This window comes from Rhinolophus sinicus, chromosome 14, assembly GCF_057876585.1.
Source record: "Rhinolophus sinicus isolate RSI-liver-muscle chromosome 14, RSI-T2T, whole genome shotgun sequence".
In the NCBI taxonomy this organism is placed as follows: domain Eukaryota; kingdom Metazoa; phylum Chordata; class Mammalia; order Chiroptera; family Rhinolophidae; genus Rhinolophus; species Rhinolophus sinicus.
The window spans coordinates 138,828,714-138,846,133 of record NC_142514.1 but is presented as its reverse complement, the minus strand read 5'-3'; the positions used below and the strand labels follow the sequence as shown (position 1 = coordinate 138,846,133).

General features: G+C 48.0%; 1 protein-coding gene across 1 annotated transcript in view; it reads right to left on the bottom strand.

Annotated features, from left to right (window-relative positions):
- Positions 1-17,420, bottom strand: part of MAP6 (microtubule associated protein 6) — a 71,814-nt gene that overhangs the window by 4,230 nt on the left and 50,164 nt on the right. The window contains exon 3 of the mRNA XM_019726450.3: positions 14,877-15,073. Coding sequence (XP_019582009.3) covers positions 14,877-15,073 — 197 coding nt within the window. The remainder of the gene's footprint in view (positions 1-14,876; positions 15,074-17,420) is intronic.

The window sequence follows — 17,420 nt, the reverse complement described above, 5'->3', positions numbered from 1 at the left end:
CACTCCCAGTAAGGCTGGCAGAGCAGCACTCAGAGTGCCCTCTGTGTGAAAGAGACAGAGCCGTGCCACCGGGGTGGGAGGGCAGGGAAAGCTGGGCGCACGGTTAGTGAGTGGAGATGGGCTGCATTCAACTCCACTCAGCCCACAGGCCAGCTATCCTTGGGCGTCACCCAACCTGCACAACCAAACCTGGTGCCCTGAGCCAGACACACATCTTCTCAAGACAGCATATGACACAGAGCCCTTCTCCTCCCAGCCTGTGTACCCTCTTGGAAACTAAAACGACCTGCTGGGTTTGTCTCAGTTTCTGTGTTGCTTATTGCCTGCAAGATCTCGGGCAATTATTCAACTACAGTAGACCTCAGTTTCCCCACCGGTACAATGAGGATAACAACGCAAATGTCAGGGATTCTCACAACAGAGAAGCGGATGATCCTGTCAGGCAGGGATCTGAAATCATAACGCTTGATATTTGCAGAGTGGTTGGGTACGTCACGTGAATAAGTCCACGACTGTAATAACTGTAGTAACAATTTTCTAAATGCTCACACACTGGACCCTCCTGGCAGCCCTGGAGGAAGGTAGGGCATGTGGCCTCACCCTCCTCGCGCTGTCCTCTGGCCACCCCATGCTGTTTTATAAACTCCCCATGTTTTGTTTCTTTGTGTCTCCTCCTGGATTGCCCCCGTTTTCCCCTGCCTGTCCCCGATGGCTCGGCTCAGATCCCACCTCCTCACTAGGTCCTTCTGCATGCATCTCTCCACATTAGTTTTGTCTGTATCTCCCTTGCAGCATCATTTGATCGTCTCTCCCACATTTCTAGAGACCCCCATTACGTGGCAGGTCTCCCCCATTAGACTGTGAGCTCCCTGAAGGCAGGGGCCACCCTCCTGGCCTGCACGCCAGTGCCCCGCACAGCACCTGGAACAAATAAGGTCAAATGTAGATTTAGAAATTATTGTTGCTGAAACCTAGATGGCACCATCTAGCCCATGGCCCCAGCCAGAACCCCAGGGTCATCCTTGAGACCTCCCTCTCCCTCAAAACCTTCACCCAGTCTGTCAAGAACCATCTGTTCCATCTCCTAACATGTATCTCTTGAATATCCCCACTTCTCTTCCTTCCTCCCTCCCTCCCTCCTCCCCACCAGCTGTGACACCATCTCTGTGGACCGCTGTCACAGCCTGCTAACTGGTATTCCCTGCTCCTCCTCCAGTCCATTCTTCATATAGAAATCAGAATTATCTTTCAAAACAGCAAATCTCTTCCCCTGCTTGCAACTCTGCCGTGGCTTTGCTTGGCGCTCAGAAGAAAAAGTACATCCTGTTACACGGCCCCACCTGGCTGACCAGCCGGCTCCCACCATCTTCCTGTCTCCTTGTGCCGCAGCCTCCCAGGACTTTGGTCTGTTCCTCGGTCTGCCCTGCTCCTTTCCATCTTCGCGCGTGCTGTTATCTCCTCCTGAAACATTCTCTTGCTCCCTCTTCCCCTGGTTCATGCCTACTCACCTTCCATCGCTTAGCTCCCTGGAGTACTTTTCCAGGAAAGCTGTCCCCTGCTACAGGCTCTCCTGGTCTCTGGCCCTCCCTTTCCTACCCCTTCTCATAGCGAATTGCTTGCATTCTTTTGGATTAATGTTTACCCTACTAGACTGAAGCATTCAGAAGGCAGGGCCGTGTCATATTTGCATATCATTGTACCTAAAATAGTACCTGACCCAGGGAAGGCCCTGACTACTGTGTTTCCTTGAAAATAAGACCTAGCTGGTCAATCAGCTCTAATGCGTCTTTTGGAGCAAAAATTATTATAAGACCCGGTCTTATTTTACTATAAGACCGGGCCTTATCTAACATAATATAATATAAGACCGGGTCTTATATTAATTTTTGCTCCAAAAGACACATTAGAGCTGATTGTCCGGCTAGGTCTTATTTTTGGAGAAACACGGTATGTACTTGTCGAATGAATCATAAAATGAGAGACTTTTCTGTGCCAGGCTCTGTCCTATTTGTAAAATGCAGTGCTCCAAGTTCACATGAGACATCCTGAGTCTTAGGAACTTGGTTTTCTGCCCTTTATCCTGTTTCCATGGAGACAGGCAATGCCTCTTGGGTACACACACATTGACTTTGGGTCCATGCTTTATCAGAGTCTGGAAGCAGGATTATTGGGCCTTGCCCCACACTTTCTGCAGACAGGGCTTCCTTCCCTCCCACTGATTCCTGCCCTTGCACCCAATTCTAATTCCATAATCTACCATGTAATTTTTTCCTTCTCAGACTGTCTCCTGATGGACCATCAAAGTGGCCGAGAGCTGGGGCCATGCTCCTGTCATAGGACCCTGTTCAGAAATCAGGGACCTGTGGACCCTGTGCTTGAATCCCTGCCTCCACAGCTTGGAAAAGCACTGAGGAAGAAAGAAACTCATATTGCCTGAGCAATAACCACGTACCAGCCTCGATGCTAGGTGTTCTAACATAGATCATTTCTCGTAATGTAAGGGGCAGCCTGCTGGAGGAGAAAGTACACTGACTGGACTCGAGGCCAGAAGAGCTGGGTTTGAATTCTGACCCAACTCCTTCCTAGCTGTGGGATGTTATCATGGGCGTGCCAGGCTCTGGGCCTCAGTTTTCTTAATCTATAAACTGGGGATCACAGGGCCCACCTTCCAGGGAGGCTATTTTTATGAGAACACTCATGGCGTGACCCCTGGAATGTGGGTGATATTTAGTAAACATTAGTTCCTAAGAGGACTTAGGGATCTGGTCTAATTGTGTCACGCTACAGATAGGCAACTAGGTGCAGCGGGCAAGCCACTTTCCCATAGCCACACAGCTAACAGACAGCAGGTCCAGGGCTAAAGCACAGGCCTCTCACCATCTCAATGGGTGGTAGAAGGGATAGAGCACACTCACTGGAAGCAAAGATGGGCAGGAGGGTCTGAGCCAGGGCCCAGGCCTACTGTACCTCAGGGGCTATGGCAGGAGGTGGGTGGAGGGACAAGGCAGTTTCATGGCTTTGTTCCCCTCCTGCCGCCCTCACGGGCCCTGTGCAGGTCTCACATTTCCCAGACACAAACAAAGCTCCCAACGTAGTTATGGGAAACACAGCTACCCGAGGGGCAGTGCCAAGGAAACCATCTTTGAAAGGCTCATTATTCTTACGAAGAATCTGCGGGAAACGAGGCGTTCTTAAAACAACAGCTCTCGTGCCACCTTCTCCCCTACAGGACTCCACGGCAGCCTCTATTGTAGCAGTTATCAGGATGCTGGGTAATTACCTGTCTCTCCCACTAGGCTGTGGGTTGTGTTTTTTTCATCTCTTCATTGTTAGTATCTAGTGTCTGGCTCATAGTAGTACCTGGCAGACATTTGTGGGAGTCACAAATGGCTGGTAGGTGGCTTTTTCTCTATATTCTTTCTCTTTTATCCATTCACTGGACAAAGTCTGTGTTAGGTCCTGTGCTGGGGGCATAGCAGTGAATGAGACTGGGGCCCTGACCTGAGGGCCACCCCTGCCCCCATTCCCGCCTCGTGTGGAGCAGGAGACAGACCACGGACACTGTAAAGCTACCAGTGTGTCTGCACCACCACCAGCCCTGGCCCTAAGCCTTCATCAGCCTGTGTCACTTTAACTAGGGTCCCAAGGGCCCTTCAGGGGCAAAGACATCACTCGCTGGAGAAGTCCTCTCTCTCTGTTCTATGAAATCACACTTCACAGAGCCAAGTGAAAGCATCCAGGGCTGAAAGGACAGACCTGAGGGTCATTGGGTCTCTTGAACGTCTGCTGCTATCTCCCTGTCAGCTGGCCCCAGTCACTGCCCACATTGTCCCAGGGTAGGGCACACACCCAGTGAGGCAACCCACCTCTTGGTGGCCTACTGGTTAGACTCTGAGCAGAAATCTGTATTTCTGTCAATTCCACCGCTTCCCATGCCTGCCCCAGTCGGGGTTTGTGCTCTGGGGCCACCCTTTCAGAGAATGCCACGCTGCCTGCCCCAGGATAGCCTTGCAGATATTTGATGATATTTGAAGGGGGCAGCAATTATGTTCTTATTCCTGGCTTCTTTGGGCAACACATGGCCCACAACAGCTCAGACGTTTGGCTTCCAGAGCCCTCGCTGTCCTGACTACTCTCCTCACAACACACCTCAGTTGGCTTCCCATCCTTTGGAAAGTGTGACCCCAGAACTGAAAGTGATATGGAGGCGTGGTTACCAAATAGGACACACCACCTCTGCCCTGGGGTCTGTACCTCCATCGAGGTAGTTCTTGGCTACTTTAGCTTTCTCTCAGGCACGTCACTGTCACTGCCAACACCACCTGTCCCCATCTGCCTTAGTCACCCCCTCCTCGGTGACTGAAAATGCGTTCTAGGGTCACTCCCTCAGAAACCACTCTGACCCCCCACCTCCAGGGGTCAAGTCCTCCTCCAGTGTTCCCCTCACAGCAGCCGATCAGATGAGTGGGGGCTCTTTGAGGGAAGAGACCACGTCTGCTTCATCTCTCTTTCCTCACTCTTTCCCTCCCTTCCTCACTCTTTTCCCCTCTCTCTCCCTCTCCCCTCTTCTCTTCCACAGACATTTAATAAGTGCCTACTATGTGCCAGGTGATTGAGTACAGTGGAGAAGCAGAGAGCTCTGGCCTGGGGCTGGCACATACTGAGAGACCTCTATCCTAAATGGGAAGTTTCCAAAGGAATTCGCACAAGAGCAAATTCTAAAAACCACATTTAAATGACACACAAACGATTTCCAATTTCTAACTCACTGAGCTCCCTTTCTGTCCTCCTAAACTGTAACTTCTCCTTCTGGTTTTCCAAGAAGAATTTACATACAACGTGGCACGTTGTATTCTCTCACAGCAGCCCTGTCAGCCAGGCAGACAGGGGTCACCCACAAGCCCATATTCCTGACAGGGGTGGAAATGAGGCTCAGAAAGGGAAGTAAGTTTCCTAAGGTCACGTAGGGAGTGAGCGGCCGTGTCAAGACTGTAACCGAGGATGACAGACTTGCAGTCAAGCTCTTTCCTCTCTACAACAATACCCCTCATGGGTGTGACTTCAACTACAGATTCCAAATTGGTCTGCAGATGTCTGAACTAGGTCTGACCTAAGATAACTCTGGATCTGCCGAGTACAGGAGGCTGGCGCCATTGACCTCTGCAGGTCCCCAGCTCTGAGCTCTCAATTGTACCTCCAACAACCGGTCCCCCTCCCCCTGTCCCTTCCTGCATTTACTACACAAGGATTCCCCATCCCGCCAGGTTTACCCCGTGCTAGTCAGCAGACCCTGGTAGAGAAGACAGGCCCGGAAAGCAGCAGCATCCTGTTCTGAGAGTACCCATCTATACGCACACCTGTAAGCCCTACCTGTATGGCTGCCAGTCGGTTCACCGGTCTGGGGCCACACAAAGAATCCACAAAATGTGGCTCATTCATACAGGAAGAACAGCTAGGACCACAGCTAGGAAAAATGCTGCCACCACAAGGCTTAATTCTGGGCAGGGGTGGGGGTGGGGGAGTGGGAAGGCGGTGGTAACTGTGCTAATCCAGCTCAGCATCTGTGACCTTCATCTGACTCATTTTCCGTAGGCAACAGGAGTACTTAGGTTTCAGAGTAAGGAAGGGACAGGATGAAGAGATTGCTGTTTCACGAGGATGCACATCTTTACAATAGAGATCCCAGGGGTGGTCCCAAGTACTGAACAAAAGATGAGTTTTAGTCACCCAAACTTGGGTTCAAATCCTGGCTCACCGCTTACAAGTTGTGTGACTTTGTTATTTAATCACCGAGTCTTGATTTCTTTATCTGTAAATGGGGATGGTATCTACAGACGCTCTGGCCCTATTGGGAGGATTAAAGGAGAACAGGTGTGTAAAGGTCAAATAAATGTTCAAGGCCTCCCCCTAGGCTGTGCCAACCTGCATTTTACGGAAATAGAACCAAAGACCTGCAGCAGATTCCTAGTTCAGATTTTTCTCCACTAGTCCAGGTTTCCTGCAGGCAGACATGTTCTCCTGAAGTACAGGGAAATGGCTGCAGGAGGTGGCTAGACGGTTATGTTTGCTTCTCTGTGTTGTCGCTGTTGTCCTTTTTACTGTTAAATACCTTTTCTAGATATAACCTGCTTAGAAGAATTAAGTAAATTCTCACTTGTATAATAAATATTTTAAAAAGCATCCTTGGTTGTTTTAACACCAAGAAGGCAAAGTCAAGGGCATAACTGATTGTCTCAATGGGCTGCCAAGACTCTGATAATTCTGCTAATGATCCTTTATAAAATGTAAAGTGCTGGGCTAAGGCAGCCAGACCTAATGGCTCAGTTCTTGTCTAGCTCTGTGCTCCTGGGAGCTTGCAAATCCATTTCTGTCCTTTCCCTGCACCCCACCTAAAGCAAAGGATGGGATCTTGAGCAATTAATCAAAACTGGCTTCACATGTCCAGAGGGGATCAATGAAAATGAACGTGTAATTGCAGAAATGGAATCTGTATGGCGTGATTTATAGGTGCTCAGAGAGGAGGGGCCAGGGGAAGGGAGAAGGGAGGGGACAGGGCAACAGGAGCCACACTAGATGGATTTTCTCTCAGCGAGTGTGGTTCCCACAAGTAGCTCCAGCTACCACACTATTGGGCCCAAGGGTGGTAAGTAACGGGGAAGTGGTCGTAGCACAAGTACCCTTAAATGAACTATTGACAAAGACATTACACTTTATAGTCCACTGAAGCCTTTCGCATGCATCCTCGCTGGGCCATCATAACAGTCCTGTGAATCAGAAACAGGTACCCTGTTTCACCGAAAATAAGACCTAGCCAGACCATCAGCTCTAATGCATCTTTTGGAGCAAAAATTAATATAAAACCCGGTTTTATTTTACTATAATATAAGACCGGGTCTTATCTAACATAATATAAGACTGGGTCTTAAATTAATTTTTGCTCCAAAAGATGCATTAGAGCTGATGGTCTGGCTAGGTCTTATTTTCGGGGAAACAGGGTATCCCCTGCTATCAGAACTCCTACCACCTGCTCTCCCAAACTCTGGAACCAAACAGGTTCAGATAACACTGTGTCCCTTCTGACCAAACACCTACTTTCTGAATTTGAGAACCAAATAGATTTAGATAGTGATGGATACTTGTATGACTGTTACCTCTTTGAGGTTCAAAGAAATGAAGACACTCAGCCAAGGTCACAAAGCTAGTAAACAGTAGAGCTTGCATTTAAAACCAGGCCTGTTGGCTCTAACTCCCAGGCCTGCTTCCTAAGACATGTCCCTAGAGGGATGCGTCTCTGCCATTGTGGAGTTAGGAGCTCCGCACTGGGCAGGGGCTGGGATCAGCCAACCTCCTAAGATTACCCTCTCACCAAGAGTCTGTGGTTTTTTGAAATCAAGGCTGTTTGGACAAAGTGAGTACATAAAGTACAGAGGCAGGCCGACCGCTATAAAACCCGCCAGTGACTGCTCTATGTTCTGATATCGGCCGTGAGTGCTCTCAAAACCACCCCTTTCACGTGCGCAGAGCCAGTTCCTAGGCAGAATAAAGCCTTGTGGAGGCAGCGGGGTGAACACGAAGGCAGATGGTGAAAGTCGTCACTCATTCGCTCACTCGTTATTCATTCAACAGACACGTTAGAAGACATTCTGTGTGGTAGGCGCGGGGCCAGAAACCAGGGCTAAAACGATGAACGGAAGGATCTGGCCCCTGCCCTGGGGGAAGACGGTCCAGTGGCGGGACACACACATGAGCAATGACACAATACATGTGGTCAGTTCTATGATGAAGACACACACAGGGCGCATCTTACCCAGCCTGCGTGGTGCGGGAAAGGCTTCCGGAGCTGTCCCCTGAGCGGAGTCTTGAAGGATGAGTTAGCCAGGTGGAGAAGCAGAAGGGCAATCTGAGCAGGTGGGGCGGCGTGGGTAAAGGCATGGAGGTGAGAAGCAGCATGGTGTACTGAGGGGACAAGAAGCTTCCGGAGACTGCAAGGAGCCCAGGATGATTGAAAGCAGGGTGTGACATGGTCAGATCGGCATGTTTTAAAGAGCCCTCTGGCAGCTTAAACCAGTAGCAGTCATTCATTTTTCTCAGTATCTGAAGCTCCCCGGGGCCCCAGATAACATGTCTGGGTTGATAGTTAAAATACAATGCCACGGTCACAAATGATTGAAGGCCCCTTATGTGAGGACAAAGGACAGAGACTCAAGCTCAGTTTCACTTTGAAATAAAATGCACAAAATGGAGGTCTCTGGTCCAAGGCCTCAGGTAAGAGACAACAGTTTTATCTTGGTATCTCCAATACCAAGTATATTTCTTATGAATGAAAAATTTGTTGGACCATTTTGTATTCAATAATGATGCAGTTCAGTCACTCAATTTAGGACCCGAAGGAGAAAAACCTGTGTATTTGGCTAAGACAAGTTCAGTCAGTTCAGTCAGGATGTTTGGGCCAGTTGTGTGTGGATCCCTGATCAAATTCTATTTCCCCTGGTTTGTATCTGGGTTCCAAGATTTAAAGAGGATCTAGGTAAGCCTTCTGAAGGGCCCGTATGGCCTGGTTAGACTGTGGCACTGGACAGTGTGGTAGTTTAGTTGAGTCCAAGTTGTCTGCAACCTGATTCACTGCAGGCCAGCCTCAACGTCCCTCAGGGAAGGGAGCAAGAACCCAGGCCGTGGAGCAGAAAACCTGGGCTTCACGCTTCCTTTGTTTCTCTGAGCCCCCCCAGCCGGCAGGCACCCTTCCTCTCTGAACTTCCCTTTCCTGTCTGTTACCTGGGCAAACACCTGCTCACAACTTTAGGAGGGGTCAATGGAACGACACAGAAAAAAATGCTTTGTGAGCAGTCAATAAATACAAACTGTTAGAATATTACTGTGTTTCCCCGAAAATAAGACCTAACCGGAAAATAAGCCCTAGCATGATTTTTCAGGATGACATCCCCTTAACATAAGCCCTAATGCGTCTTTTGGAGTGAAAATTAATATGAGACCTGGTCTTATTTTGGGGGAAACATGGTATTGTTTATGTCTGTGGACTTAAGGTACTTCAATAGCTGGAATTCTTTAAAAGTATTATTCCTAATAAGAGTGTTTGCCTCAATCAACTTCATGTGCTGTCAGAGGTTACTCATAGTTAATTATCTATCGGAAAGACAGTGAACACGAACCTTTCCAGGACTGTGAAGGGAAGGGGAGGGGCCTGAAACTCCCTGTATTCAGTGTCCACGATGGGTTCCCAGTGGCCATCATGTCATTTCATCCTCACTCCTCTCCTCTGAGATGGGTATTAGTGCGCCAAGGCTCAGAGAGGTTAGTGCATGACACAGGGTTGCACAGCCGACACTAGTTTCCATCCATGAACCTTGTAACTGTCTAAGTGCACTGCCAACGCCAACCAGTATTCACATGAATAAGATACAGGCAGGCGTATCTGGGAGAGACTGAGGGTTTGGTTCCAGACCACCACAACAGAGTGAATCGTAATCTTTTTTGCTAGTGGAAGGTCTTGCTTTCAATTTGTAAAAAACGCACCATCTGTGAAACTCAATAAAGCAAAGCATAATAAAACAAGGCCTACCTGTATATAATTATGTTAATTCTGGTATTCTAGGATGGTCTAGGTGTTATGTGCATCTATGCATTAAGTGACAGTAGGGTGGAGAAGGTTCGGACTATGCCTGGTTCTGCAAGAGTGGAGCCTAAGAGAGGGCTGGTTCCAGTGGTTTGAAAAAGCTGCCTCTTGTGTCTCAGTGGCCTCAGCTGCCCCAGCCCTGCTGGCCTCAGGTGGGCCTGGGGTAGGGCCTTGCCTTAACTAGATGTTCCACACATAAGTGGCTACATCCTGAAAGGATCTTTTTATACCTGTGGTCCTGAAAATGTAACCTGCTTGAAGATAACTTAGCAGTAAGAGGACCTGGAAACCAACGTGACATGTTAAGCAGTTCCTAGCCTTTGTGAAATGGGATTCCACACTCCCCAAATCTATGAGAAGCAGGTTAAAAAATTTTAAAGCCGAGTGAAAAGAAATGAGGGAAGAATTTCAATAAGAGCACACAAACGCTAAGGAAGAATTAAAATACACTTGTAACTAATTTAGCAACGATGACCTATTTTAAAACTAGAGAGCTGGTTTTAATTTTGTTTGTTTGCTGTTTTAGGGAGGTGATACTGGTAATGAATTATAGATTTACTTCCTGGGCTTTGGGCAGCATCAGGGTGGGGGGGGGGGGGAGTGCAGGCTAAAGCTCCGAGAGAGCCCCAGCCATTGGACAGCAGAGATAACGCTGGCCAGGCTCCCCCCTTCCTGCCTTCGCCATCACCTGATTCTTGTTCTCTCTCTGATTCTGAGTGTGTCTCACCTACTCTTAGGTTATTCCTAGTGTCATCATCTATGTGTTTCTCTCTCTGCCTCTGTTTCTACCTCTTTCTTTCTCTCCTGTCTTTCCACCTCTCTCAATCCCTGGTTTTGATCAAAACAGTCCTTAGCTCATCAAAAGAGAGCCGAATAATGTACTTTTATGTATCTTTTATACACTAAACAGTATTTTGTGTTTCCTGCCTCGTACAAAACTTTTCTGTTCATCTGGGCAACAAATATACTTGTATAGTGGTTTTTCAGATATATGACCCTTGATTGATTCCTACCAAGCCTCCTCCCCCAAACCCAGAAATTGGGGACAAGCAATAGAGCTCCTAGCCTAAAGCAAGAGAACCTGTGGTTGTTGCCGACATGTGGGTGAGAAGCATGATGGCAGGGAGCATGCAGAGGTGTTGAGTGTAGTCTGGTGTATGGAATGGAAATCTGTTAGCAACTGCCCACTCGTATGGCTCTTGGCCTTTCCATGATGGCTCTGCCACTCTCCAGCTTTTGCCCTGACTCTCCCCGAGTGAACTACTCCCTTAGGACCTGAGCTCACCTGGTGTAGGACCTCTCCACACTGTTGCTGTGTGGCTCCCTCTGTCTGGCAAGCCTTGGCCACCTGGTCATCACCTGCCCATCCACTGAGGTCCACCTTACTGCATGGAACCAGCTAGAACAAATTCCTCTATCCTGCCCCCCTGTGATCAGAGGTCGGGCCTCAGTCCTGGTTTCCTAGTGCCCAGCACACTGCCTGACACATAACACGTATTCAATCAACATACGTTGGAAAAGGAAGAGGGATCTCGTAGAGAATCTTTTGTCTCCCACTTCAGCGAAAGGATATGAAAGTGGGCAAACGTGGCCCTAGCTCTGAGGTTCCCACCCACATCTGCCCTCCTGTCTGCAAGCCTGCCCCTGCACACCTGCATCCCACCCACTCTCCAAGGTTCCCTCTCCCAGGAAGCCTTCTGATTCCCTACTTCGGGCAGTAAGAAACCTGTCTGTCATCTGAGCTCCCAGCTACCTGGTCTGTTGTTACCTTATTTGGCCTCTCTTATGGCTGTTTCCACACCCCTGTGTCGGCACACACAACTGTTGCTCCTGTAACCACAGTGAGCCAGCCCCCGGAGGGTGGAACCTCCACAATGAGCAGATTACATGAGTGAGGGAAGGCATCTCTACCATCCTGTGGGAGGAGAAAAAGCCAGAACTGACAGTCCTGCTAGCAGGCAGGAAGGGGGTGCAGAGTCAGGGCCCAGCCTCGCAGCACGGCCAGGAGGTGCTGGACACAGGCGGTCCCTCATCCCCAGACACATGGGTTCAAAATGTTACACTACCTTGTTGGCCAGTGGGTCTCCCGGTCCATCTTCGCCTTCCCCAACACTTAGCTCTGACTGCTGGCAATTAGTATCTGAGAGGCAATCTCAAAGAGTCAAGCTGCATTATGGAGAACCCCAGAAAACCTGCAGGGCACAGCTCCTCTTGGGGAGAGTGGCTGAAATGGCAAAGGTTGGTCCTTCACCTACTCAGCTGGGCCTTACTAAGGAAATAAGATCAAGAAAGTGGTGTTCGTCTTTAGCATTTATTTATAATTGGAAGAACTGTTTGTTGGTTTGTTTTTTCTGAGCAGGCACAGACCACAAGCACGTCACAATCAATTGGCTATACATGAATTATTTTGTCATTTTCTTACTAACAGCAGGAATGAAATAGCACCGAGAGAGGTGTGCGCTACACATTACATAGACAACCTGTGGTACGCAACAAAACCCAGGCCACAAAATCGTAATTAGACACTTCCTGTCTGCCTCAGAGAGGCGAAGGTACAATGGACCAAACGGGAGTGCTAGCGGGGGACACACAGCTACAGGAGCCAACGCCTAGCTTTAGCGATTACTTTTGCCAGCAAGCAGATCAGGCAATGAAAAAGCTTCAGTCCTCACTGTCTTGCCAGGGGAGTTGAGGAAACCACAGGGAAATGTACAGAAATGGGTGGAACAGGTATAGGAAGCTTGGTCACCTTCAGACAGGCAAAACCAAAACACTGCTTGAGAAACCAAAATCAGTTTCCATTAGTATGTCTGGCTGAGTTTTATTTGTAAACAGTAGAAATCAAAGGAAGTCTCTTGCCACTGAAGTGACACATTCAAGAGTCAAAGTGAACTACAAACAGGTGTTAAAAAGATGGGGCTACTGAAGGGTTGAAAAAACCATCATACACGTCATCTCAAGCCTTGGGTGCCTCCAGGTAGGGACCCTAGTCCCTGGGGCTGCCAGGTGGGTGGAGAACTCTACAATCTGGGCAACACAAACTTGAATCAGACACAAGGATCAAGCCTCATGTATCCCCTGTTGTGGTTGTGCTGCTGTGGAGATAGATTTATGTATACTACCCACCATATCTAGCACAATGTCTGGCACTCAGACATTCGATAAGCGAATGTTGAATGAATGGTCCCCTGTGCATTGTAAAGTTTGATTTACTTGATCTGCAAAGAAGTATATGACTCTTCTGTGGAGAAATCCAAACTGTGGCTAACATCAACATGTCTGACTAGTGCCCACTCTTGAGAGAATGAACATACATTGGCAAATTCTCTGGATAAAGTGAAGATCATATTGCTAGAACTCTCTGGTTCATGTGAAGATTAGCTAGCGAATAGCTGGAGTCTACTGAGATCGACTCTACTCATTCCCAGATAGGCAGCAACATTTGGGATTCATAAACACTAAACTTACTAACATTTTCTACCTTCTTCCATACTTCTCCTTCCTCACAGCTCCGCACCCTGAGATAGGAAGGGAGATGGTAGAGGGCCTGGCTGAGGGCTTCATTTCTACTAGTCCTGTTCTCTTAAGAAATATGGCCTGCATAGCACATGCTCCATTAATCCGCAAACGACTTCTCCACTCATTCCAAGGTGACAAACAAAATAGTATAAGTGGAGAGTTTGCTGCTCAAATGGTCAGAATACAGAGAGCACGTGGAAGCTGGCTCCCTCCACACCGGAAGGACCTCAAGGGGCGTCTGAGGTAATGGACTGGGAGAACGTCACTCTTCACCACTTTCATTACAAAAGAACAGGAAGCCTGAGCCCACGCTTGGTGTCATACCATAGGCCAGCAGTCTTCAGTGCTGGCAACCGTAAACATTTTAAAGACATGAGACATAAAGCCTACCGAGCAATACACACGTCACAGGTTTGCAAATGTCATTTTTTTCTGGTAGGTATTTTGGGTTCCCTCACAACCACTGGGGTCTTTTCACAACCACTCTCTGACTAATGCCTACAACACAACTCTACCACAGCTAAAGCGGCACTTTCCACCACAGGGGGCTTTGGCCATACAGACACGTGACACAGAATCCATTGAGAGCTGCTTTTATTCGTTAATGAGGCCAAAAATGCTTCCTCAGCACATAGCAGGGAACTCTCCTAGTCTTTAGCTAAGTCACAGAAATGTCCCACAACCTGAAGCTCAGCATCCTCTGTCCTCTCTGATGAGCAGAGCGAGAACAGTTCAGGAAGGGACAGTAAACATGGCCACACTTGCCACTACGTCTACTTCCCGCCTTGTGTTCCTCAGAAGCAGGAAAGTCACATTCTACACACACTATCCCTACACCTTGCACTTTCTTCCTCAGTCACCTGTAACCAGCTTCTCTGCCAAACCTGCAGCACTGGGTAGTCAGTCTGCCGAGAGAGAACAGGAAACGATCTCCTCATTTTTGTCATCTTCCTACGATGCCTAGAATGTCCCTAAAACACCTAACCTTTTACAACTGCCCTAGTTTTAGTCATCAGTGGCATAGCTTTCACTTGGTATACAATTTAAAGCCCACTGATAGGAAACTAAATGTAGCCACATGTTTCCAACGGAAGATTCTACGAAAAAAGTACTTACCAGACACAACTCGTTTTCTTGATATTAAGGCCGAGGTTTTCTTGTGTTTTGTTTTTAAAAGATTTCCACAAGTGTCCACTGCTGAAGCCCAAGTTGAACTTCTCTAGCACAGATACTCTCTGAATTTGGCAAAGAACACAGTTACCTAAAGTTCCAAATTGATCACTGACACTGACCTTGGGTAGGAACGGGAAGAGGACCCCCCACACACATTTCTAAGCACTACCAGGAGATTTCCTCTGCAGCCATCTGGAAATTGCCTCCGTGCAGTAAGCCCCACCTGCCTTCCTCACCATCACGCAGTCTCACATGCTGTGGGAAGGCACAGCTGGTGAGCCACACTTCCTGGGGTCCCAGGGCCCCTGGTCATGGACACCCAGCAGCGTTTGCCCTGCTGGTCTAGATTTGAAGAGGAGGCAGGCCATGCGGTCTTTGAAATAGGATTCCTCCCTTAACAGAAACCAAACCAAAGAGCTCCTGGGACACTCAGGACCAAGGCAGATGAGAAGCCTCTAATCAATTTTGTGGCCTTTTTTTGTTGGTTGGTTAAAAAAAAAAAAAAAAAAAAAAATAGGAGAGAAGAATAAAAGGAAAGTGCAGTGAAATTTACTCTTTCGCTTCAGCCAGTTTATTGTTCATCTCTTTGCTTTGCTCCTTGTCATCGGGATGGGCAGCGGTGGGGCCCTCTGCGCTCTTTTTCTTGGCGGTCCGGCCGGACACCACCTGCTTGTCTTTGGCCTTTCTCGGGGGCTTACGGCTCGCTGAGGTCTTTTTTGGTTTGGAAGTCTGAACACTAGGTTTCTCCACCTGCACAGGGAGATAGGCAGACAGACCGCAAATACAGAAACACAAAAAGAGAGGGAATGGGAGAGAGAATTTAGAGAGAAAACATGATTAACTAAAGGATAATGGTAATGATGACATTTGACACTGAGGGAGCACAGTGTATGAAGTGTTTGCAGTGATGTTAGGTCACTTGGCTTCTCTGTCTGCAGTCCCTGTAAGTCATTTGGCAATGCTCTCACTGGCCGTGTGGACACCCTGGCCTGCCAGCTCTCACCCCCTGGATTGCCCAGGCAGTGGACTGTGTTACTATCTGCACTGCCTGCTTCCCCTCCATGTGGGAAGATAATACTTCCTCTCCCTGTTCTAGTCAGGCAGGCATATGATTTGCTTTAGTCAGTGAAATATGGGCAGAAGTGACATGGGTCACCTCCAGGCAGACTCGGAGTCAGCCTGTGCTCCCCAGGGCTCTTTCCCCTGGCAAAGAGAGGCTGCTCCTTCACCCTGAGTCCCAGACTGAAGAGGTGACGAGGAGAACAGCTGCAGCCAGCTCACGATGGACGTGTATTATAAGAAATAAACCTGTGTTAACATAAGAAACAGAGATTCCAGGGTAGTTTATTACCATGGCGCATAAGTCAGCCTTTCCTGTTTGTTTCTAGGATGGTGAGCGCATCTGAGGAAATGCCCTCACTGAGACGCTTTGGGCCAGGCAATCTCGTCTTGGTGAGGCCTTCAGAACTGTGCAGCCATCCGCTGCTCCTGTCAGGCTGGCTCCCTGAACCATATTCCCCCGAGCAGCTGTTCCAGCCCACTCCTCTCTCCTCCAGCTCTGCCCACCTTCTTCCTAGGAGATGGCCTTGCTTTTTCTTTCTCAAGAACTCTGGGGTCACTGGGTATGATCCCTTAATAAGCCAACCATCTCGCATCCATCTGTAGATTTATTGTCCCCAAAATTCCTTCCTTCTTCCCCTTGAATCTTCTTTTGTCCAAAGCCATGTCCTGGGTCCCACCTCATCTGTGGAAGGTGGACAGGGATGATGGCCGACCTCACAGACTAGGTCATTCACTCAGTGGGTCCAGGGGTTTTCAAGTCACTGCTGACCTGTATGTAAGGTAACCAATTGTCCTGGTTTGCCCGGGACTGAGGGCTTTCATGGGACATGAAAGTTACAGTACGGCAACTGGAGGAGGAGTCCGGGCGCTGGGTTGGTTAGTTACCTTACCTGTCAACCAGTCCTAGGCCAAATAGGAAACCACTGAGTGCAAGACTTGAGGGCAAAAGCAGGGAAAAGGCTATTTAGATTCTCAGACTTTTTCTGCTATTATTGATGGGAGAGCTGATATCTGCACGATTCCATGTGACCTGACCTCAGAGAATAAGCTCTGGCATGTATGATTCCTGCTGCAGCAGCTGAATCTCCAACATGCTTCTCCCTCTCATGAACGCCTTCTGGGATGCAAATAAGGTAAAGTAGTGTCATTAGAGGGAAATCCCTGAATCACTGTAAGTTACTTAGAAATGTAAATCATTTACAAACTGTTTGTTATAGTAACAAATTACTCAGAACACATCCTGCAGCTGATATGCCAGGTGCGTTGTGATAGACTTAGGAACGGCTGGTGAGTGGTGTTCATCGAGAGGAAGGATAAGAAAGTACAGGCAGTTTTCAGGGACTTGGGAGGAAGGAAGTGTCTAGTGACCGGGGATGAGGATGAGGCAGGGGCCGGTGGGAAGGAAGCCGGGCTAGGATTCCTTCAATACTGGGCCAGCACTTCAGGGGCAAAAGTGCGTACTAATTTAAGACAGGGGCATTTAAGTCCCAGGTGAGATTTTCTACCACGTTTTTTCTGGACTTCTCAAAATTGGAAGCTAGTTCTCTGGATGTCTGCCAGTCTTGAAGCTGTTTTCACTTTAGGTAATGTTGCTTTTTCACATTCTCTTTGAATTTAATGAAGGTTCCTATTGAGAAGACCCACTGTTGTTGTGTTTATTCCTAGGTATTTTATTCTTTTTGTTGTGATTATAAATGGGATTGTTTTCTTCATTTCTCTTTTTGATATTTTGTTAGTACATAGAAACACAACAGATTTTTGTATGTTGACTTTTTTATCCTTCAACTTTACTGTGTTCATTTATCATTTCTAATAGCTTTTTGGTGGACTCTTTACGGTTTTCCGTATATAAATCATGTCATCAAAACCACAATGAGATAATACTTCACACCTGTTAGAATGGCTATTATAAAAAAGACAAGAAATAACAAGTGTTGGAGAGGATATGGAGAAAAGGGAACCCTCGTCCATGATTGATGGAAATGTAAATTAGTGCAGCCACTATGGAAAACATTATGGAGGTTCCTTAAAAAAT